We start from the raw sequence: 26,262 nt of genomic DNA, 5'->3' as shown, positions 1-26,262 counted from the left end.
TTACGTTTTGAAGCTTGAATGAGGTGTTCACCGCCTAAAGAAGTAGTATGTGTTCTTGGTGTTCTTGGTGTTCTTGAAGATCTAGCCAAAAGAGATGATTTCATGGATGAAATCATAAGGTTTTACTAGATTAAGCATGGTATCAACAAATGATGGAAGGATTACTTACTTATTTGGTGATAATTAGAGGTGTTCTTGATGATGCTTGAGAGAATTTGAGAGTTCTTGACTGGAGGATATGAGAAAATGAAGGAAAAATGAAGAAAATCTATATATATATATATATATATATATATATATATATATATATATATATATATATATATATATATATATATATATATATATATATATATATATATATATATATATATATATGCGAGGGTTTACGGCCGAGGAGTTTGCGGTCCGAAGTCGGCGATGCATTTACGGCCGAAGCCTCGTTTACAACCGAAGCCTCGTTTACGGTCCGAAGCAATGAATGGTATGCAAAGTTTCTCGGTTTTTCAAACATTTTCCTTTCAATTTCAACTATGGATATTATAAGGATTTTTAACAATTAAAGGTATTTCATAACCTTAATTAAAACCCCAAACAATAAAAAGGACTTTAGTTGACCTTTGTTTGAATTTGTTTGACTAGAGTTGACTTTACAAATAGGAAATAACGGGATGTTACAGTACATGACGTCCTCCGCCCCCGAACGTTTCTGTCGTTCCGGTTTGGGGGTGTGACACGGACGATGTCTGATGCCGGGTGGGACCCGATGTCGGATATAGTTCGATGTCGGGCGGGGCCCGATGACAGAGGGGCCCTACAATATGTGATTATGTGTATGTTATGTGGTATTTTGGGGAACTCACTAAGCTTTATGCTTACGGTTTTCAGTTTATGTTTCAGGTACTCCAATTTTCAAATAAAGGAGCTCGGGACGATCGCATCTCATACACCCGTGTTTTCCGCATTATGAGATCTTTGGGAATAAACTCTGATAATTGTTTTATGTGAAATGCTTTTCAATTTTGAACAAAGCTACAATTAAGTGTTTTAATTATAAATGAAAAACGAAATTTTTACCTTGGATTTCTGGGTCGTTTCAGCATCCATAGCAATGAGTGGAGGAGAAAGAGGGTATTCCTAAGAGGAAAAGGACACGATGCCACTCTTTTTCTCAATACCAAGAGCATTGAGATCCTTGAAGACAGCTTCAGTCCTTACAAATAAGATGTAGATAAATCTTAGATAAGTTTGAAAGGAAATACAAGTGAATACTAAATGTAAGATTTTGCATTCATAATAAGAGAATCACTTGTTTGTTTTTGAGTTTTTCATAAGATCAAAAAGAAGTTAATTAATAATTAAACAATTGAAAGCATGCCAAGATCAACAATTAATTTTTTCAAACTCTTTTCATCCAATACCTTGGTGAAGATGTCAGCTAGCTTATCTGTGGATGGAATATATAATAATTTTGCTTTTCCCTTTTGAACTATGTCCCTGACGAAATGATGGCGAATGTCGATGTGCTTGGTCTTGGAATGTTGCACTGGATTTTGAATCATCTGAATAGCACTGGTGTTATCACAACAGATGGTGTCTTCGAGAAGTTCATACCATAATCCAAGAGCCGATTCTAAATCCATAGAATCTGAGCACAACACCTTCCAGCGGAAACATATTCAGCCTCAGCGGTAGAACAAGCCACTGATGTTTTCTTTTTCCTAGACCAGCTTACCAATCTATTTCCAAGAATTTGAGCTCCTCTTGAAGTGCTTTTACGATCAATTCCACACACACCATGATTGGAGTCAGTGTATCCCACCAGCTTGAACTCAGAGTCACGAGGATACCATAACCCAATATTAGGTGTATGTTTTAAGTGGCGGAATATCCTTTTGACAGCATGAAGATGAGATTCCTTAGGACTTGATTGATAGCGAGCACACAATATGGTGGCAAACATAATGTTAGGGAAACTGGCTGTAAGATAGAGTAGAGAGCCTATCATTCCTTGAAGCAAAGTTGCATTAACATCAGTGCCACTTGGATCAGTGCCAATAGATGTTGATGAAGATATCGGTGTCTTTGCCGGTTTGCAATCAGAGAAACCATACTTCTTCAACATATTTGCAATATATTTATCTTGACAAAAAATACCATCAATTAGTTGTTTGGCATGCAAGCCCAAAAAGAAAGATAGTTCACCAATCATACGCATCTCTAATTTCTTGGCCATGACCTCCGCGAACTCTGAACTTAGATTTTTATCATTGGATCTGAAGATGATATCGTCCACATACACTTGAGCAAGAATGATATGAGATCCTGATTGCTTTTTGAATAGAGTGTTCTTGATCTTTCCTTGTTTGTATTCACTTGAGATAAGATAGCTTGCCAACATGTCATACCATTCCCTGGGAGCTTGCTTTAAGCCATAGACAGCTTCATCAAGATGATACACATAATCTGGAAACTCTTCATTTTCAAACCCTAGAGGTTGTTTTAGAAAGGCTTCTTCTTGAAGAACTCAATGTAGAAAGGCAGTCTTGACATCCATTTGGTAGACTTTGAAGTTTTTGAAAGAGACAAAAGCTAGAAACAAATGAATTGTTTCAAGTCTTGCAACTGGAGAAAATGATTCATCATAGTCTAACCTTTCAAGCTGACAAAACCCTTGAGCTACAAGCCTAGCTTTGTTTCTTATGATGATTCTATCTTCATCCATTTTGTTCCTGAAAACCCAGCGAATGCTAATGATAGTCTTTCCTTGAGGTTTGCGAACAAGAGTCCACACACGATGATGTTCAAATTCATTTTGCTCATCCTGCATGGCTTTAATCTAGTCATCTTCTTTCAAGGTATCAACAATATTCATTGGTTCGATCATTAAGATGAAGTTTACAAACATGCAAAAGTTGCTGCTGAGAGTAAGAATTCCAAAATTTACATCACCAATGATTTGAGATTCAGGATGATCTCGAAGGATTTTAGGATTAGAAATTTCAATTGAATTGCTATGGGCAGAACCTTCCTGATTTGATGAATAAACTTCTTCATACATAACAGGTTGATCTTCAGGGATAGGCTGAGAATTGATTAATTGATCAACATTGGGAACAATGGGATCAACGTCATTTGAGAAGAGCTTAGGAATTGGGTCTGAAGGACTGAAAGTAAGTTCATTCAGAATTGATGAGGGGTGATCAACTCAATCATGAATGAATGAATCCTCATCAATGGTGACATAAATTGTTTCTTCAACAATTTGTCTTGAAAAATTAAATAGCTCATAAGCATTTTTCCCATGACGTTTGACAATAATAGACCGGTTTTGGGTATAACACGTTGTATTGACGGCTTCAGCCCAAAATGACAATGGAAGACCAGCTTCAACAACCATAGTTCTTCCAGCTTTAATAAGAGTTTTGTTTCTTCTTTTTGCAATACCATTTTGTTGGGGAGTTCTAACTACCGAAAAATTCTGAGAGATTCCTAAGATAGAGAAAAAATCTTCCAGAGAAGAGTTTATGAATTCAGTTCCATGATCAATATGCAATTACTTTACTTTGTGAGCATAGAGGACTTCCCATTGCTTAATAAGAGCAATGATTTCATCAGCGACATGACTTTTCTTTCTTAAAAAAACTACCCATGTAAACCATGAAAATTCATCCACAATGACAATAGTGTATTTCTTCTCAACTCTTGACTTAATCGGAACTAGTCCAAAAAGGTCTATATAAAGGAGATGAAGAGGTTTGATGATTGAAGAAGAGGACTTTGGTTTGAATGAAGACTTGGTTTTCTTCCCTTTTTCACACGCTGAGCACACTTTGTCTTTGACAGATTGCATCTTAGGAATTCCTCTCACAAGCTGATTCCATGCAATCCTTGAGATATTCATGAAATTCAGATGCGATAACCTTTTGTGCCATAGCCAATTTAGATGAGACTGAGCACGAGAGAATAAGTAACGACAAATAGATTTCTCAGCATATAACATATCCAAAACATAGATGTCGTTTTGTCGATTTGCAGTAAGAACAGTGATGCTCTTTTGATCAACAACTTTTCCTTCTTTCTTGTTAAAGAGAACTTCATAGCCAACGTCACATAGTTGACTGGTAGAGATAAGATTATACTGAATACCTTTCACATAAGAGATATTCTTGAGAATAACAGAATTGCACTTGTGTTGGATTAATGTCTAAGTCCATAACTATATTTGGTATGTACTTTACCCGACCCGGCATGGTCCATTTGGGTTGCACTTCACCGACACAATTTATATGGATAGTCTTTTGAGAATAGTATATTTATGATTTATATTAATATATTATAAGTTCTAATATATTAATATATAATCATATTATTTAATTAGTATTGATCAAGAATTAATTTATAATTAATTAAGTGATCAAAAGGAACTAATTAAATATGGACTCTTAGATATATATATGTGTAGTGGGCCAAGTTCATTTAGGTTGGGCTAAGTCTTCATGGATAGTCCATGGAGCTTTAACCCATGGATCCTAGGAAATGAAAGGTCATGGGTATTAGGGTTTAACCCTAATCCTCCACACTATATAAAGGGTCTTATGGTTCATGAAATTATGCTAGTGGCTAGTGTGGATACACTAAAGAGGGCAATAACCGATTTCATAGTGTGAGCAGAGTATCCATATTCTCTAAAGGTTTTCCAAGGTGTTTTGGTGATTTGTGATTCCACTTGAGGCTTCCACACTATTGGGGCTAAGCTCTTAAAGCTTGAAGACATCAAGCTACATCAAAAGGTATGTCATCTAACTAGAACTTTGTAGTATAGGTGCTTCATAATATGCTAGTTAGGATGAAACCTTGGAATATTTAATATTTGCATGTATAATAGAGAAAACATAGATCCAAGGTTTATAGGGTTGCATGTACACCATAGGAGTGTTAGAATGCTCAAAACCCAACAGTGGTATTAGAGACATGGGTTGTTTTCTGTTATATTGATGCAAATGTATTTTTTTTTCAAGTTGAAGGAAAAAAAAAAGAAAAAAAAAACATGAAGTTTGTCAAATTTTATGATAATTACTTGATTTTATGAAAAACTAATTATTTATAAAATTTGAGTCACTTTACTACAAGAGTTGAATTAGGTAAATTTATTAAAAGATAGAATGATATGATTATTTTATTTGTTTTAAAAGTTTGATCTAAATGGTTTTAAGGAGTTACAAATTTTGTCATAAAATTTTGGAACTCAAAAGTTTTTTTTTAAGTTATGATCTTAAGAGTCTTGAAACTTCCATAAGTTATGGATGTGAAATGTCTCATTTATTAACTCTTTAGGTTATGAATTCCAAGAGTCTTCAAAGGATAATTGTCAAAGTTTCAAGATTTGTATTAGTTTATATGATTATCTAATTTCTTGAAAATTGTTGATGTGAATTATCTTTACTTATGAGTTTAATCTAGATCATAGAAAAATTATTTGATTATTGTGTTAATTGGAATATTTGATCTTAGTGGTTTTTATGAACTCCATAACTTGTCCTCAAGTTATGGAAAGTGAAGAGTTTTTCTTTTTAAAGTGTCATTAAGTCTCATAGGTTATGAAAATAGAAGAGTCACTATTTTTAATGTCATCATTAAATGATTTAATGTCTTCCATAACTTGTCTTGGAACTTGAATTTTTTTTTTTCATTAAACCTTAATTAAACTCATAAGTTATGAAATGAAAAGTTTTGAATAGTTTCAAAACTTGCCCTCAAGTTTTGGAATTTGTAAAGTTTTGGAATTTGTAAAGTTTTCACTTATAAGAGTAAAGTCGTCTTACCATTAGTAGGCCTCATTCACGAAGCCGGTCTATAAGGGGGGTATAAGGTTATTGCCTATAAAATGGCAGTTTAATGGGTGTCCACTCTCACCCACCGCTTCCTTGACCGGTGGAGGGTCGTTAGCCGAACGGGTAGGACAAGGACTATAATTCTCCCTTCATTAAAAGTATTAATGATAAATACTAAGTAACTAAACTATTATTAATACCCAATCTTAGTTACTTAGGAAAATGTGAATTTGGTGCTAACCCATGAAATTACACTTTGCACTTTGCTTAAGTCAGTTAGTGGAGCGTGTGTGGTTAACCGGCTCACTAGCTTGATTTAACAAGGTAGGCAAAGGGTAACTTAATGTTTATCATAGTATCGGTGGAGCGTGTGTGGTTAACCGGCACATCGATTGAGGGGTAAATATTAAGGGTACCAAGTATATTTGCATGGTTATTCACACCTTGTTTTGTGATCCTCGGCATCCCAGTCACAAAACCTGAAGGGCACACTCGAGATTGAAACATGCCTTTGAAAAGTTCAATGAATCTCAAAAGAATCTAGGAGTTTCAAAACCAATTAAAACCTAATAATACATTTCGTTTATCTTGGTGGAAATTGGTGAATCGTCATTCACCTACCTTCAAATATTTTATAGCTTGGATTACGGCATCCCTTTTCCAAGTTATATATAGTTTGTTGGGTCCTAGCCTTAATATTTCATATTGGGTGTTATATTAAGGACTTTAGATCAACTATCTTGAATATCTCCCAAAAAGATGTCTGGTTCAGACATCTATGATCCTCCCAAATCTCGTGGAACTTCACTTCCTCCACCTCCTCCAATTATTCTCCCTAACCCACAAGTTCAAGGTCACTCAAGCCCTATTGGCAAGCAAGGTCTATGTGTGATCACATCTTAGAGATGAAGTCACATATTGACAAGTCGGGAGAGTTGGGTGTCAAAGTCTTAAGAAAGTTGGATGTTCAATCACTTTCAAAGTCACATAGTGAGTTCCTTTGGGACTACTATGAAACAGACTATGACATGAACCTTAATGATCATATATATTTGCTTGGTGCTGCTGAATCAGCAATGATTTGGAACGATAGTAAAGCAAATTTGATTAGAAGATCAACTTCCCAAAAACTTTATGGACAGTGACACTGGTGACACTGGAAATCCAGAAAAAGCATTCTCTTCCCAATGGAAAGGGATTGGCCATAGTAAACCCGGTTGACCAAATGGTAAAGAGAAAGGCTAAGTCTGAGATAGTCCCATTACCAAAGGGTCCATATGTTTATTTTGCCAAAGGAAGGGGCGTTGATTGCAAAGCTGCCAAATTTACCTAAGGATGTTAAAGTCAATAAGTTTGACTCTATATCAGGTAGAGCCCATTATCTAACTCTGTTAAGTTCTATTCTGAGATCCTCATTACATGATGTGACTGGGTCACATGTTGATGTTTTAAGAATCAAAGAATAGATAGAAATCTTAAAGGAAGTATATGCTGATTCTGATCGCGAAGGTGGATTTCGATCGCATCAGAATTTTGAGCAGTTGCTTAAGAAGTTATGATATATTGCTAAGGAATAGATAACAACAATTCTCCATGTGGATTGTAAGGATAAGTTTTTCCGCAAAGTTTTAAAATAAAAGAAAATTGTTTAATTTTATTTATTTGAAGTATCCTTACAATGGCATTTGTGGAAAATTGTTGCTTATATGATTCCACTGACAGCAATATTAGAAAATGGATTTGATTATTTCATTTGTGGTAGTGTCTAAATTTACCAAATCAGGAAAGTTCCTCATCGCCCAAGTTTCAATTGGACCGAAACTTGGAATCATGCAAGCTAAATAGTATGATGAATGAGAACTTTCAAGCATTGGGAAATCAAGACTAATTACTTGTTCACATGGATGTGTGAGTCAAGTGAAGGACTAAAGGGATCGAGTATACATTCTTGTGCACTGTGTTGGATTAGTGTCTAAGTCCATAACTATAATTGGTATGTACTTGACCCGACTCGGCATGGTCCATTTGGGTTGCATGGCATCGGAACATTTGGATAGACCGTTTATGAGGAAAAGACATTTTGTGACATATTAATATATTATAAGTTCTAATATATTAATATGAAATCATGTTATTTAATTAGTATTGATCAAGAATTAATTTGGACTTAATTTAGTGATCAAAAAGAGACTAATTAAATATATGGGGATTGATTGTGTAAATCATTCATTCTTATATATGTGGGCTTATGATCCAAGATTCCTTTATGTTGGGTTTAACCCATGTGGTGATCCATGGATACTCCATGGAGGTTAAAACCCATGGAGCATAAGGAATGGGTAAAGTCATGAGTTACATGGTGTAACCCTAACAGCCACACTATATAAGAACCCCTTTAGTTCAAGAAATTGGCACTAGTGATACATATTTTGAGGGCTAGCCGATTTGAACATGTATGTCTTCTTCTCATGGTTATTCCAAGAGTTCATGATGTTGTGTGAACCATTTGAGGTGTCACAGTTGGGGCACTAGGCTCTCAAGCTTCATGGAGTCAAGCAACAACAACAAGGTATGTATTCTATCTATTTTAGTATCCTAGTATCAATGTTTTGGTATGCTAGTTAGGATAATACCTTGGATAATCATATTTGCATGTATAATAGAGAAAACATAGATCCAAGGTATTTAGGGTTGCATGTACACTTAGGAGTGTTAGAATGCTCAAAACCCATCAGTGGTATCAGAGCCTAGGCTTGTTTTTAATTATACTTGATACAAATTGCTGAAAAATGCTGAAAAAGTCGAATTTCGGGCATTCTGGGCACTGGACTCGCCGAGTCCACTGATGAACTCGCCGAGTCCATGAAGAAAATCATCCTACTCGGCGAGTAGGTTGATACACTCGACGAGTAGGAGCCCCTGACAGCATATCTTCGAGTTTTTTGGCTAGAAATGGACTAGGAACATTACCATAAGCTGTTTTTGAACCTATAATTCTGTTTTTGATGTGGTAATGTTCATACTAATCCAATTTCAAAGATAATTGTCAATAGATTCATGTTTTGTATTAGTTTAGTGATTAGGCTAATTACATGAAAAAGTTTGATTAAATTATCTTGTTCTTATGAGTTGCTTAGATTAATAGAAAAGTTAATTGATTATGTGTTCTCAATCCATTTTAATCTAAGAGTTGATTCTAAAATGTGTTTTTGTAACTTGTCCTCAAGTTATATGAAAAGTCACATTTAAGTTTCATAAAACTCATAAAGTTGGTAATGGTTACAAAAATGAAGAGTCTTGTCCTCAAGTTATGGAGGTTCAAGAGTCACTTCATTAAGTAATAAAATGTGTAACCTTAATTAATTCCATAAATTACAAAATAAAGAAAAGTTACATTCTTTTATTAGTTTAAAGTCTTCCATAACTTGTCCTCAAGTTATGGAACTTGAAGAGTTTTTTAATTAAAACTACTTTAAACACATAAGTTATGGAATTAATTAGTTTTGAATAGTTTCAAAACTTGCCCTCAAGTTTTGGAATTTGAAAAGTTTTCTCTTATGAATACTTTAATTCCAAGTTAGCCCTTAGAATTATAAAATTTAAAATTCAACCCTTATACTTTATAATATTATAAGTTAATAATATTTATATATATGTATAAGAGTAAAGTCAGTCTTACCGTTAGTAGGCCTCATTCACGAAGCCAGTCTATAAGGGGGGTATAAGGTTACTGCCTATAAAATGGCAGTTTAATGGGTGTCCACTCTCACATACCGCTTCCTTGACTGGTGGAGGGTCGTTAGCCGAACGGGTAGGACAAGGACTATAATTCTCCCTTCATTAAAAGTATAAATGATAAATACTAAGTAACTAAACACTTATAAATTCCCAATCTTAGTTACTTAGGAAAATGTGAATAAGGTGCTAACCCATGAAATTACACTTTGCACTTTGCTTAAGTCGGTTAGTGGAGCGCGTGTGGTTTACCGGCACACAAGCTTGATTTAACAAGGTAGGCAAAGGGTAACTTAATGTTTATCATAGTATCGATGGAGCGTGTGTGGTTAACCGACACATCGATTGAGGGGTAAACACTTAAGGGTACCAAGTATATTTGCATGGTTATTCACACCTTGTTTTGTGATCCTCGGCATCCCAGTCACAAAACCTGAAGGGCACACTCGAGATTCAAACATGCCATTGAAAGTTCAATGTATCTCAAAAGATCTAGGAGTTTCAAATCCAATTAAAACTTAATTATATTTCGTTTTTCATGGTGGAAATTGGTAAATCGTCATTTACCTACCTTCAACTATTTTATAGCTTGGATTACGACATCCCTCTTCCAGTTATAAATAGGTTGTTGGGTCCTAGCCTTAATATTTCATATTGGGTGTTATATTAAGGACTTTAAATCAGCTCTCTTGAATATCTCCCAAAAGATGATCTTCCCAAATCTCTTGAAACAAGCTTTCCTAAATGAAGACGATGTCCCATGGAAATCATACTTCTTTCACCTCCTCTAATTATTCTCCCTAACCCACAAGTTCCTGAAAAGTTTAAGGTCACTCAAGCAAAGGTCTATATGTGATCACATCTTGGAGATGTAGTCAGATATTGACAAGCCGGGAGAGTTGGGTGTCAAAGTCTTGAGAAAGTTGGTGACTCAACTATTTTCTAAGTCACATAGTAAGTTCCTTTGGGACTCCTATGAAACAGACTATGACAAGACCCTTAATGATCTTATCTATTTGCTAAGATCAACTTCCTAAAACTTTATGGACATTGACAATGATGACATTGGATATCCAGCAAAGCTCTCTCTTCCCAATGGAAAGGGATCGGCCATAGTCAACTCGGTTGACCAAATGGTAAAGAGAACGGCTAAGTCTGAGATAGTCCCATTATCAAGGGTCTATTGCCAAAGAAAGGGGCATTGGTTGCGAAGCTGCCAAATTTACCTAAGGATATTAAAGTCAATAAGTTTGACTCTACTTCGGGTAAAGTCCACTATCTAACTCTGCTAAGTTTCTATTCTGAGATTCTTGATACGTGATGTGACTGGGTCACATGTTGATGTTTTAAGAATCAAAGAAAAAGTGAAGAAACTTAAAGAAAGAATATGCTGAATCTGATGGCATAGATGGATTTCTATCGCATAGTTTGAAGATTGGATTCTTGAGCTACTTCTTAAGAGTTATGATATATTGCTTAGGAATAAATAACAACAAAGTTTTCATGTGCTTTTGCATTGTAAGGATAGTTTTTCCGCAAAGTTTTAAAATAAAAGAAATTTTGTTTTTGATTTTATTTATTTTAAAATATCCTTACAATGGCATTTGTGAAAACTTTTGTTGCTTATAAGATTCCATTAAGAGCAAGAGTGGAAATATGAATTTGATTCTTTCATTTGTGGTGGTGTCTAAATTTACCAAATAAGGAAAGATTCTCATCACCTAAGTTTCAGTTGGATAGAAACTTGGAATCATGCAAGTTGTATAGCATGATGAATAAGAACTTTCAAGCATTAGAAAAATTAAGACTAACTACTTGTTCACATGGATGTGTGAGTCAAGTAAAGGATCAAGTACACATTCTTGTGCACTGATCAAGCCCACCACAAATAATCGTTAAGACTATTCGTCATTATTTACTAAAATTCAGTAAATATGGTTATACTTACAAGCTTAAGTGTAATTCTGAGACATTGGAAAAGGTTTCAATGTATGGCAGAGCGAATAAGAAGAATCAACTTAGGCAGAAAGATAAAAGTTTCTCAAATCTGAAAAGATGGGAGAGTACTTTAGTATCATGTTATATAATCATCTTAATGATTAAGAGACCTTATCACAATTCCTCCTCTAAGTGCATTCTGGTAGCTAAGAAGATGAGCTATGAATTGTTGAAGTGGTTAAATCAAGAAGATGATTTATACTTCGTTCCAAAAACAATTCTTAGAGTTATACTCTAAGATTGTAACTTGAGTGACATGTCTTAAAGAAGGTTTAAAACACTTGTCAAATGTAAGAGTAAAAGTTTTCTACTCTTGTACATTTGAAATTGGTAAGTTGTGATGTTTTGGATAAAACAAAGACCAACTAAGGCCAATTGTGTGAAGTGTTTGTCTTGATTAGAATCCACACTATCTCTTGAATATATGACAAGAAAGTCTTATATGTCAAGAGGACAGTGGGAGTCTTAAAGGTCTTGAAAGTCTCAAGAACTAATCAAGAATAAAACCTGAAGTTCTTCACTAGCACACGACTTGAGGTTTATAACCTATCTTGTCGACATGTCTGTGCCTATTCAAGTTGGCTTTGCATAGGAGTTCTGAGAGTTCTCAATTGGTTGCACAGCTACTTGGAAGCAATGGCAGGCCCTTGAGCTGCCAAATGGCAAGAATTTAAGATTGCACAAGTTTAATCCATATAAGTGTGGATTTGTCAGTAACCTTGTCTTGTGATTATGGTTTTGACAAAATTCATATGGATAGGAACTCATACACCATAAAATCTAAGTGTCATAAGGTTTCTCTCCGATTCATGAAAATGATGGTGAGGAAACACTTTCACTAAGTAGATTTTAGCTAGATAGCAATTGTGATATTTGCATTCTCAAAGTCGTTAGTGGAGCGTGTGTGGTTAACCAGCACACTAACATGGACTTGTGAGAAGTGGTAAAGGTCTAAACAATCGAGACTATGATTACGGCATCCCTTTTCATAGTTCTTAAAATTGTTTAGACACACCTGTGAGCTATCTAAGATAAGGTGTATGATATTGATAAAGTTTTATCAAAGCAATCTAGTATCAGAAATCTGAACTTTGGTAAGAAAGTCAATAAAGTATTAATTTCTAGAAGTCCAGTTGATTTCTGATTACATGTCAAAGCTAGTGGGAGCATGAGTGTTATGCTAATAATCATCATGTTAGTGGGAGCATGATAATTATGATAAAGATTGCAAGTTAGCAATGTTAATTATAGAAAACAAAAGTTTCAATTCGTGAGGCTGCAGGGGTTGAAAAAGTTGTTTTGCTATAATTAAGGGAGAGGAAATTATACTTCATTTCAATTCTAAAAGCTTAGATTGAGGTTTTAAGTCGTATTTAGTCAAGGATATATATATGAATTTCATGTTGGAATGACTCAACATAAGGAAATTCTATATATGGGTCCATTATTTGCGTTCTAAAATTCGATTATGATTACGACATCCCTTTTCATAATCTGAATTATGAGAACTTGGCAAATAGAAATGGAAATGTTATAGCAAAAGACTGGTTTAGTCTTTATGTGAGACATCATGACTCGTGTCCCATATGCTTCGGATATAGGATCGATTACATGTGCTATATTTATCCTTTCTAAAATTTTCCAAATGCCTGGGGCATTAAGAAGGGAAAAGGTCTAGAACTGGATATGACTAAAAGGACTAAGCAATTGTCGAGGACAATCTAAGGTTTACCAAAGATTGGTTGCTCAAGGACAGTTGGAAGTATAGTGTTAATTCTGGAAGGACCATATTGACATAATCTGTAAGGAGGCAACTCTTGTTCAGAAGTGATAGTCAAAATGGAATATGGAAATGTTTCAAAGTTGGAAATTATTCAATCTGTGTAAGATTAGGAAACTTAATGCAAGAAGGATGTTTCCAAGGAGTTGATCTCCTTGGAATGCTCTATAATGGTTGTTGTCAAGTCTTTCTGACTCTGTGCATAATCATTACAGGAGGATCAATGCATATAAGTTTAGAATCTAACAGATTTCAGTAAATGGCATGAATTTGGAATTCTTGCATTTGCAGTAAGGATTTGGGACTATGAAAGAGGATCATTAGAGTTATGTTCAATTGATCTAATTCACAAAGTGAAGATCATAGACAAACATAGTATGCATACTTGGTGTATGGCATGACTAGTGTTTAGAAAACATAGTGTACATGCTTGGAGCATGGGACAACTATTGTTTTAAATTCAAGAATAAAGTTGATAGCTGAAACAGTATACAATGAATAATGTGTAATCATATGGTGATAAATAAAAGGTGTTTTATTTATGTTCATAGGTTTTGATACCATATTAGATTATATTATTATTGTGTTTCATTTTGCATGTTTTGACTTCCAGAATAACTAGGTCGTTCTTCCTTATTGACTAAGTTATTCAAACTATCCACAGTCGGTCATATGTTGGAAGTAGATATGAATCAAGACTGTCATGGGCTGGCTTGTAGAGGTCTAAGATGTTGGACAAGGGGCTACAACACTCATGAGTGCTCATAAGTTCTGAGTATTGGATTCAACCCGCGCTCATTTGAATCACTTCATGGATTTTATCACGAGTGATCATGAGACGATAATATCTTATATTCTTCAAACCTAGAGATATGAGTTGTTACTATGAGTTGGTTGTACATTGATTGCACGAAAACGCATTCGGTAACTCGGTGTTATAAAACGTGCCTTTGTGTATGATTCAACAAGTAGTAGAACAAGCCATATGAGTCGAAGTTTATCCATTCCTTTTACCTTCGGGATAAAAGCAATATTTGTGGGCCCCTCGATGATTTGATGATGACAAATGAAAGTGCTCGGCCGAGCCAGGACTGATTTGATTTGTTCAATTAGTCAGTCGTCATAAATCGGAAATCGGGAAACAACAAATGGACAGAGAGAATGATTATAATCCATGTCTCAGTCCATATGATATCTAGAATGGAGGAATATATGATCCCTTATCTAATGGACAAGTCATTGACAAAGGTCAGAGTTCATCTACAAGGTCAGAGTTCGACAACGGCTTTTGAGAGCTACGATTGTCAGTTGGTTCCTAAAGTCATACGCAATAATAGTTTTAGACTTATCCAAGTGGGAGACTGTTGGATTAGTGTCTAAGTCCATAACTATAATTGGTATGTACTTGACCCGACTCGGCATGGTCCATTTGGGTTGCATGGCATCGGAACATTTGGATAGACCGTTTATGAGGAAAAGACATTTTGTGACATATTAATATATTATAAGTTCTAATATATTAATATGAAATCATGTTATTTAATTAGTATTGATTAAGAATTAATTTGGACTTAATTTAGTGATCAAAAAGAGACTAATTAAATATATGGGGATTGATTGTGTAAATCATTCATTCTTATATATGTGGGCTTATGATCCAAGATTCCTTTATGTTGGGTTTAACCCATGTGGTGATCCATGGATACTCCATGGAGGTTAAAACCCATGGAGCATAAGGAATGGGTAAAGTCATGAGTTACATGGTGTAACCCTAATAGCCACACTATATAAGAACCCCTTTAGTTCAAGAAATTGGCACTAGTGATACATATTTTGAGGGCTAGCCGATTTGAACATGTATGTCTTCTTCTCATGGTTATTCCAAGAGTTCATGATGTTGTGTGAACCATTTGAGGTGTCACACTTGGGGCACTAGGCTCTCAAGCTTCATGGAGTCAAGCAACAACAACAAGGTATGTATTCTATCTATTTTAGTATCCTAGTATCAATGTTTTGGTATGCTAGTTAGGATAATACCTTGGATAATCATATTTGCATGTATAATAGAGAAAACATAGATCCAAGGTATTTAGGGTTGCATGTACACTTAGGAGTGTTAGAATGCTCAAAACCCATCACACTGGTCATGTCCACCACAAAGCTCGTTAAGACTATTTGATTTACTAAAGTTTAGTAAATATGGTTATACTTACAAGTTTAAGTATAATTCTGAAACATTGGAAAAGTCTCAATGTATGGCAGAACGAATGGGAAGAATCAAATTAGGCAGAAAGATAAAAGTTTCTCAAATATGAAAAGATGGGAGAGTACTTTAGTATCATGTTTGTGATCATCTTAATGATTTAGAAATCATATCACAATTAGTCCTCTAAAGGTCATCTTAGTGCATTCTTATGACTAAGAAGAGGAGTCATGAATTGTTGAAATGGTTAGATCAGGAAGATGAGTCATACTTCGTTCCAAAACAATTCTTAGAGTCAAACTCCAAGATTGTAACTTGAGTGACATATCTTAAAGAAAGGTTTAAAACACTTGTCAAATGTAAGAGTAAAAGTGTCCTACTCTTGTACATTTGAAATTGGTAAGTTGTGATGTTTTGGATAAAACAAAGATCAACTAAGGCCAATTGTGTGAAGTGTTTGTCTTGATAAAGAATCCGCACTATCTCTTGAATATTTGGCAAGATAGTCTTATATGTCAAGAGGATAGTGGGAGTCTTAAAGATCCTAAAAAGAATTTCAAGAACTAATCAAGAATAAAACCTGAGGTTCTTCACTAGCACACAACTTGAGGTTTATAACCTATCGTGTTGACATATTCTGTGCCCATTCCAGTTAAAGTTGGCTTTGCATAGGAGTTCTGAAAGTTCTCAATTGGTTGCATAACAACTTGGAAGCAATGGCAGGCCCTGTACTGCCAGGTGGCAAGAAGTTAAGATTGCATAAGTTCAGTCCATATGAGTTTGGATTTGTCATTATCCTTGTCTTGTGACTATGGTTTTGACGATTCACATGGATAAGAACACATACACCATAAAATCTAAGGGTCATAAGGTTTCTCTCCGATTCATGAAAATGATGGTGAGGAAACACTTCCACCAAGTAGATTTGAAGCAGATGGCAAAAGGTCTAAACAATTGAGACTATGATTACAGCATCCCTTTTCATAGTTCTGAAATTGTTTAGACACACATGCATGCTATCTAAGGAAAGGTGTATGATTTTGATAAAGTTTTATCAAAGCATCTCGTATCAGAAATCTGAACTTTGGTAAGAAAGTCAATAAAGTATTGATTTCTAGAAGTCCAGCTGATTTCTGAGTACATGTCAAAGCTAGTGGGAGCATAAGTGTTATGCTAATAATCATCATGTTAGTGGGAGCATGATAATTATTGTTAGTGTTGCAAGTTAGCAATGTTAATTATAGAAAACAAAAGTTTCAATTCGTGAGACTGCAGGGATTGAAAAAGTTGTTTTGCTATAATTAAGGAAGAGGATATACTTCATTTCAGTTCTAAAGGCTTAGATTGAGACCCTAATCATCTTTAGTCAAGAATATATATATGAATTTCATGTTGGATTGGTTCAACTTAAGGAAATTCTATATATTGTGTTCTCAAAATTCGATTATGATTACGGCATCCCTCTTTATAGTCAAATTTTGAAAACATGGCAAATAAAAATATTATAGCAAAAGACTGGTCTAGAATCATGTCTTTATGTGAGACATCATGAATCGTGTACCATTTGCTTTGGGTACAGGATCGATTGCATGTGCTATAATATTTGTCATTTCTAAATTTTTCCAAATGCCCAGAGGCATTAAGAAGGGAAAAGGTCTAGAATTGGATATGACTAAAATGATTAAGCAATTGTCGAGGACAATCTGAGGTTTACCAAAGATTGGTTGCTCAGGGACAGTTGGAAGTATAATGCTAATTTTGGAAGGACCATATTGACATATTCTGAAAAGAGGCATCTCTTATTCAGAAGTGATAGTCAAAATGAGAATATGGAGTTGTCTCCATAGGTGGAAGTTATCTGTGTAAGATTAGAAAACTTAATGCAAGAAGCATGTCCAAAGCAATGTACTTTGAATATGAGACTTAGTTTCCATGGAGTTGATCTCCATTGGAATACCTTATAATGACTGTTGACAAGTCTTTGTGACTTTGTACATATTCATTACAGGAGGGTCAGTGCATATAAGTTTAAAATCTAAACAGATTTCGATAAATGATAGGAATTTGAAATTCTCACATTTTTCGATAAGGATTTGGGAGTGTGAAATTAGAATCATTGAAATTATGTTCAATTGGTTTATTTCACAAAGTAAGGATCATAGACAAACATAGAGTGCATACTTGGTGTATGGAAAAGCTATTGTTTAAGAAAAACATAGTGTACATGCTTGGAGCATGGGACAACTAGTGTTTTTAATTCAAGTATAAAGTTGATAAAACCGAAACAATGAATAATGAGTAATCAGTATGGTGATAAATAAAAGTGTTTATTTATATTCATAGGGTTTTATACCATATTTTATTCATTTATTCTTGTGTTTCACTTTGCATGTTTTGACTTCCAGAATAACTAAGTCGCTCTTCCTGAATGATTAAGTTATTCAAACCATCCACAGTCGGTCATATGTTGGAAGTAGATATGAATCAAGACTGTCATGGGTTGGTTTGTAGAGGTCCAAGTTGGTGGACAAAGTGGTGCTACAACACTCATGAGTGCTCATAAGTTCTGAGTATTGGATTCAACCCGCGCTCATTTGAATCACTTCATGGATTTTATCACGAGTGATCATGAGACGATAATATCTTATATTCTTCAAACCTAGAGATATGAGTTGTTACTATGAGTTGGTTATACATTGATTGCACGAAAACGCATTTGGTAACTCGATGTTATAAAGCGTGACTTTGTGTATGATTCAACAAGTAGTAGAACAAGCCATATGAGTCGAAGTTTATCCATTCCTTTTACCTTCGGGATAAAAGCGATATCTGTGGGCCCCTCGATGATTTAGCGATGACACATGTGAGTGCTTGGCCAAGCCAGGACTGATTTGATTTGTTCAATCAGTCAGTCATCATAAATTGAAAATCGGGAAACAACAAATGGACAGAGAGAATGATTATAATCCATGTCTCAGTCCATATGATATCTAGAATGGAGGAATATATGATCCCTTATCTAATGGACAAGTCATTAACAAAGGTCAGAGTTCATTGACAAGATCAGAGTTCGACAGCGGCTTTAAGAGCTACGATTGCTAGTTGGTTTTTGAAGTCATACTTAATAATAGTTTTAGACTTATCCAAGTGGGAGATTGTTGGATTAATGTCTAAGTCCATAACTATATTCGGTATGTACTTTACCCGACCCGGCATGGTCCATTTGGGTTGCACTTCACCGACACAATTTATATGGATAGTCTTTTGAGAATAGTATATTTATGATTTATATTAATATATTATAAGTTTTAATATATTAATATATAATTATATTATTTAATTAGTATTGATCAAGAATTAATTTATAATTAATTAAGTGATCAAAAGGAACTAATTAAATATGGACTCTTAGATATATATATGTGTAGTGGGCCAAGTTCATTTAGGTTGGGCTAAGTCTTCATGGATAGTCCATGGAGCTTTAACCCATGGATCCTAGGAAATGAAAGGTCATGGGTATTAGGGTTTAACCCTAATCCTCCACACTATATAAAGGGTCTTATGGTTCATGAAATTATGCTAGTGGCTAGTGTGGATACACTAAAGAGGGCAATAACCGATTTCATAGTGTGAGCCAAGTATCCATATTCTCTAAAGGTTTTCCAAGGTGTTTTGGTGATTTGTGATTCCACTTGAGGCTTCCACACTATTGGGGCTAAGCTCTTAAAGCTTGAAGACATCAAGCTACATCAAAAGGTATGTCATCTAACTAGAACTTTGTAGTAAAGGTGCTTCATAATATGCTAGTTAGGATGAAACCTTGGAATATTTAATATTTGCATGTATAATAGAGAAAACATAGATCCAAGGTTTATAGGGTTGCATGTACACCATAGGAGTGTTATAATGCTCAAAACCCAACAACTTGATGGTTCCATAACCCTTTATAGTCCCCAAACCATTATTGTCATAAGTAACTGACAAACCATCCTTCTTTATGAAATCTTCCAGGAGAGATTTGAATACTGTCATATGTCTTAAGCAGCTGCCGTCTAAATACCAAATATGCTCTTTACCCTGATACGTAGATGCACCGTCCAATTCTGACTTGAGGTTATCATCAATAGAAGAAGAATCAACGTTAAGAATCCCAACATTGTCATGTGAAGTGTCAGCGTGAGATTCAACAGTTTGAGCCATAAGACATTTAACTTCATCGTCTGAAGAGATTTCCTTTTCAAAAGCAGATGATAGAGTGATCATCATCTCTTGAGCAGTTGAGTAGTTTTGGACCAAACGATAGACAGCAAAGGAAGTGAGTTTCCAATAGCAATTCTAGCTTTTACATCAAGATTCATCATCTTTTTCTCTTCCTTGCTATAACAGGGAACAAACTTCCCTTTCAGCTTACTGCCAGATGCACCATTGTTTGATGATTGATGTAAAGCAGCTATAGGACCTTTGTTGACAACGTTGAGCATATCGAAATCCATGAACTCTAGAACATTAATGGCCTTTGATTTCTAATCAGAGAAGTTGTATTAGTTAAACGGAGGAATCTTGTTTCATCAATACCAATATATACTTTTCTCTTAAAAAACACCCAATGGAAGTCTGTAATTCTATATCCAACAACAAATTAACAAAAACTCAACAAATAAGCAACCAAACAAGTAAGTTAGGCAACAACTCAACAAGTAAGCAAGACAAACAATTGGAGATAAGTCGACAACTACTAATTTCAAACAAAAGAACTACTAATTTCACAAAGACAATAACTAACTTAAAGCAAAGAAAAACTATTTTTATAAGCGTGCAAGATTCATACTTACTCGTTTCATTCTTGGACATGGAGTGAGTGTGAGGAGAGAGCTCAATTTCTGATTTCTTTAGACCTAATGGTGGTACGGGTTGACATTGACTGTTCAGACGGTGTTATTATTTTATATATAAACTGTAAAAGCAACCCTTTTCCTCTTCGCTCATGAATCATGATCATCAGATCATAGATCGTGAATATGTAGATACTTCCCTTTTTAAACAAGGATCATAGGATCTCATCTATTACTTGAATTTTGATTTTTTTTGCTGAAGAAATGATATCATATGGTTTTCAGAACTCATGTCAAAGTTCAACCAAAATCTCCCAAAACAAAAACATAACATTTACTGTAATAACAACAATTCTAGCAAAACAATATAAAATAAAAGCTTAAAAGAATAGACCTAATGATTACAATGGTGTATAAAATACAAGCCATGGTAGAGATAAGAGACAATTCATTCAAAATTGTAAATTTATATTATCATATACAATTAAGCATATAGACACTCATGTCGATCCTTTTTTTTTATATTGAAAACAAAAAGATTCTAATATTTAGTGCCTGTTTAATAGCTTTTAATGGAACTATTAACTGTCAACTATTAATGTTTAACATTAAAAAGGTTCCTAGGGAAAGAAATCATAATTTCTTATGAAATATTAGTTTGTGAATGACCATTGGATTCTCCATTTCTCCCATAACTCTCTATTATTACTTAGCATTAGTAACAACCATTTCAATGTGTTTTATGAGTGTAATAATGCACCATCATAATGTGCATTCATCTTTCATCTTATTTTGGTTGTATAAATAGTGAGCCATATGTATTAGAAAGTGGATGATTTCATCATAAGTATTGGAATAAAGTTCTCTCTACTCTTATGTATTACTTTACTCTATAATTTATCTTGTTATTTGATCATATTTATAACATGTTATCAGCACGACTCTACCATAGAGCTCTAACTCCTTATTGTTCTTGTCATTTTCAGGTATGTATTTTTTTAAGTTCACATATACAATGCTTACAACTTATTTTATGGAATTTCTAAACTAACGATTCCTTAACATACAAGTCTTTATTTTTATTATTATTTTCACTATGGAAAACCATGCTAGAGAAAACTTTTTCTACTATTCATGCCACTAACATGCTCCTGCAGCAGCAATGCCATGAGAAAGGTTTAAAAAAATATATGAATTAATCTCATGTCTTCTTGTGGCTAATCAAAACAATGAATTATTGATGAAAAATCACCAATCCATCCCAACCGGTTCTAGTGCATTCCCTAAAGTGAATGCAACATCATATAAATAGTCATGGGTTTAACCGAAGTTGTGGATAATTATCATAAAAATAACAAGATTACAAGTAACCACCAGAAGTTGGAAAATAACAAAAACCCACATCCTAATGATAAAAGTGGTCAAGGAAAAAAGAAAGTTGAGAATATTTGTCACCGATGTGGAATGACCGGTCATTGGTATCGTACATGATGCTCTATAAAGCATTTTGTTGATCTTTATCAAACTTCTCTAAAATCTAAAGAAAAAAGTATCGAAACAAATTTTATTCAAAATGATTTTTATGAATATCAACCGGAAATGTCACATTTGGATGTTGCTGATTTTCTTGTCTACCCAGAAATGACAAGTGGTGCTATGGATGGTGATGGAAGAATAATATGTAGTTTTGTTTCATGAGAAATGATGCCATCACAATCTCATCAAAGTAATAAAATATGGCTTTATTTCTATTTATTTATTAAAGAGAAATATGGATATTCGCAAAAGAAATAAGGAAGATATTTCTTGCAGATAGTGCAACAACACATAACATTTTGAATAATGAAAAGTATTTTGCTTACTTATCAATTGGAGAAGCAAATGTTAATACAATACCGGGTATTGCAAAAATGATTGAAGGCTCCGGAAGAGCGAATATAATATTACCACAAGGGACAATAATTACAGTTGGTGATGCATTATTTTCATCAAAATCACCAAGAAATTTATTAAGTTGTAAGAATATTCGGTCAAATGGATATCATGTTGAAACAACTAGTGACAGTGATAAAGAGTATCTCAATATTACAAAAGTGACATCGGGTAAGAAAAGTCTGTTGGAAAAATTACCCATATTGTCCTCCGGATTGTATTATACAAATATTAGAATGATTAAATATCATGCTATTGAAAATAAAAGATATGATAACACCTTCAAAGTTTGGCATGACCGGTTGGGCCATCCTGGATCAATTATGATGTGTAGAATAATTGAAACTTCAAATGGTCATTCCCTGAAAAAAAAAATAGAAGATTTTTCAAGCTAATGAATTGTCTTGTGATGCATGCTCTCAAGGAAAATTAATTTCCCGTCCATCATTGAATAAAGTTGGGTATGAAAGTCCTAGTTTCTTAGAAAGAATTCAAGGGGATATATGTGGACCAATTCATCCAATTATTTTATGGTTTTAATTGACGTGTCAACTAAATGGTCACACGTGTGCTTGTTATATGGTTGTAATCTCGCTTTCGCAAGATTACTTACACAAATAATCCGCCTAATGGCACATTTTCCCGATTACTCAATTAAAAAAATCCGACTTGACAATGCTGGAGAATTTACATCACAAGCTTTTAATGACTATTGCATGTCGATTGGGATAAATATTGAACATCCTGTTGCATATGTTCAGACACAAAATGGTTTAGATGAGTCGTTAACCAAACACCTTCAATTAATTGCAAGACCATTACTAATGCATTCTAAACTTCCTACATCGACATGGGGACATGCAATTTTACATGCAACATCACTTATACGCATCAGGCCAACTAGTTATCATAAGTTCTCCCCTATTCAACTAGTTTGCGTTCAGGAACCAAATATTTCCCATCTAAGGACATTTGAATGTGCAATTTATGTATCCATTTCTCCGCATCACCGCACAAAAATGGGTCCTCAAAGAAGAATGGGAATTTATATTGGATATGAATCTCCATCTATAGTAAAATATTTAGAACCATCAACTGGAGATTTATTTACAGCTAGATTTGACGATTGTCATTTTGATGAATCGGTTTTTCCAACATTAGGGGGAGAAATAAAGAAGCTTGAGAATAAAATCTCTTGGAATGAATTATCACTTTCAATTTTAGATCCTCGTTCAAGTCAATGTGAACTTGAAGTGAAAAAGATAATTCATTTACAAAATGTAGCAAATCAATTGCCAGATGCATTTACTGACCCTTAAGAGAGTAACAAAGTCTCATGTACCAGCTGTAAATGCTCTAGTTAGAATTGATATCCCAGAAGGAAAAAATACAACTACCAATGAATCTAAGGCACGCCTAAAGCGTGGAAGACCAGCCGGTTCCAAAGATAAAAATCCTCGAAAACAAACAGGAGTAAATATAATTGATGGTCCAAAAAAGAAAACAAAATCTCTTGAAAAGATTAATGAAGCTCTAGAAGAGCCCAGTGACATAACAAAAGAAACTGGGGTACCTGAAAATTATGAAAATGAAGAGATCTCAATAAGTTGTGTCATGACAGGAATAAGATGGAACCGACATAAGTCAGTAGTCAACGATAATTTTTCATATCATGTTGTGCACAAGATTATGGAAGAAAATGAGGATCTTGAACCTAAATGTATAAATGAATGTATAAATAGAAAAGATTGTCCAAAATGGAAAGATGCATTCATTAAAGAGCTTAATTCTCTTACTCAATGAAAAGTTTTTGGACCTGTAGTCCGTACACCAAACAGAGTAAAACCAAGGGGACACAAATGAGTATATGTGCTTAATATAAAAGATAAAATGAACTTGTTAGATATAAAGCAAGACTCGTTGCACAAGATTTTACTTAAAGGCCCAGAACTAATTATAAAGAAACGTACGCTCCTTTGGTTGATGCAATTATATTCTGTTATCTAATAAGTTTGGTAACACATGCAAAACTAGAGAAATCCTAGGAGGGTTTAAGGTTCTAGAAGCAAAAACTTCTAATTCTCGAGAAGTATATTCAGTAAAATTAAATAAATCTTTGTATGGATTGAAACAATATGGCCATATGTGGTTCAATTGTTTAAGTACATTTTTGTTGAAAAATGGCTACAAAAATGATCCAATAAGCCCATGTATATTCATAAAAAGATCCGGATCAGAATTTGTCATAATTGATGTTATTGTAGATGATTTGAACATAATTGGAACTCCTAGAGAATTGGAAAATGCCACTTTTTTTTTTGAAAGAAAAATTTGAAATGAAAGATCTTGGTAAAATGAAATCTTGTTTGGGTCTTCAAATTGAGCACACAAAAATGGAGTTTTTGTACATTAATATCTAGAAAAGGTGCTTAAAATGTTTTATATGAATAAGTCACATCCACGAGTAACCCGATGGTGGTAAGACACTTAGATGCCAAAAAGGACCAATTTCAACATCATAAAAAACATGAAAATCTGCTTATTCCCGAAGAACCATATCTTAGTGCTATTGGTGCACTAATATATCTTAATATTAATACAAGACCTGATATATCTTTTGTCGTAAACTTATTAGCAAGATATAGTTCTTGTCCAACAAGAAGACACTAGAATGGAGCCAAACACATTCTTTGGTATCTTCGAGGTACAATGGATATGAATTTATACTAATCAAATTCATCAAATGCGAAGTTAATTGGTGATGTAGATATTGGATATTTATCCGATCCACACAAAGCTCGAACTCAAACATGTTATTTATTCACTTATGGAGGTAAGAAAATTTCTTGACATTATGCTAAACAAACTTTAGTTTCTGCTTATTCTAACCATGTAGAGATTATATCGATTCATAAGGCAAGTCATGAATGTATTTGGTAAGAAAGTTAACTCAACACATTCGTAAGAATTGTGGTCTAACTTCTAACATGGATGTTCCAACCATATTATATGAAGATAATACGACTTGTATAGCTCCATTCAAGGAATGATTTATCAAAGGAGACAGAACCAATCATATATCATCCAAGTTCTTTTTCACTCATGATCTTCAAAAAGAGTGTGGCATAAACATCCAAAATAAATAAATAAATAATCAAGTAACAACTTTCCCGATTTGTTCACTAAAACACTTCCTACATCCAAATTTGAAAATATGGTATGAAACATTGCTATACAGCACTTCAAGGAAATCAAGTGATGTGCTGATCAGGGGGAGTTGGAAACATATTGTACTCTTTTCCTTAGCTATGTTTTTCCCACTGAGTTTTCTTAGCAATGTTTTTAACGAGACAATTGTTTCCAATATCTATTATTAATCGTGTACTCTTTTTCCTTAATAAAAGGTTTTTCCCATGAGGTTTTACCTACTAAGGTTTTAATGAGGCATGATACAATCGTCATTCAATGAGGAGTGTTATGAAATATTAGTTTGTGAATGACCATTGGATTCCTCATTTCTCCCATAACTTTCTATCATTACTTAGCATTAGTAACAACTATTTCAATGTGTTTTATAAGTATAATAATGCACCATCATAATGTGGATTCATCTTTCATCTTATTTTGGTTGTATAAATAATGAGCCATATGTATTAGAAAGTGGATTATTTCATCATAAATATTGGAATACAAGTTCTCTCCACTCTCATATCTTACTTTACTCTATAATTTATCGTGTTATTTGATCATATTTTATAACATAATCAAACTTGTCAATCTTTTGTATTATCAAAATTGATAATATACTTTTGATTATTATTAGAAGGACAAAAAAGACTGAATTATTTGGGCCTATAAACTTATTGCTTCTATGATAGACTCCCACTCCATACTAACAGATTTGGCCCAACTTTGTTTTCACTTTAGCAGCGGCCCAATCTTTGTAGC

The 26,262-nt window shown here is 34.1% G+C and overlaps 1 protein-coding gene across 1 annotated transcript; it reads right to left on the bottom strand.

Annotated features, from left to right (window-relative positions):
* Positions 1 to 2,527: 2,527 nt before the first annotated feature.
* LOC145131000 (putative mitochondrial protein AtMg00820) lies at positions 2,528 to 2,830 on the bottom strand. The gene has a single exon (XM_079065740.1). It carries the CDS (start codon positions 2,828 to 2,830, stop codon positions 2,528 to 2,530), a length of 303 nt encoding a protein of 100 aa, XP_078921866.1.
* Positions 2,831 to 26,262: the final 23,432 nt, after the last annotated feature.

This window comes from Lactuca virosa, chromosome 8 (genome assembly GCF_052849685.1).
Source record: "Lactuca virosa cultivar CGN04683 chromosome 8, Lactuca_virosa_CGN04683_v6, whole genome shotgun sequence".
NCBI classification, from domain to species: domain Eukaryota; kingdom Viridiplantae; phylum Streptophyta; class Magnoliopsida; order Asterales; family Asteraceae; genus Lactuca; species Lactuca virosa.
The sequence above is the reverse complement of the archived record's forward strand: the minus strand, read 5'-3'. Positions and strand labels throughout refer to the sequence as shown.

What these genes read in the sequence shown, in the direction of transcription:
- LOC145131000 (XM_079065740.1), bottom strand. Translation starts at nt 2,830, where the DNA reads ATGCAGGATGAGCAAAATGAATTTGAACATCATCGTGTGTGGACTCTT.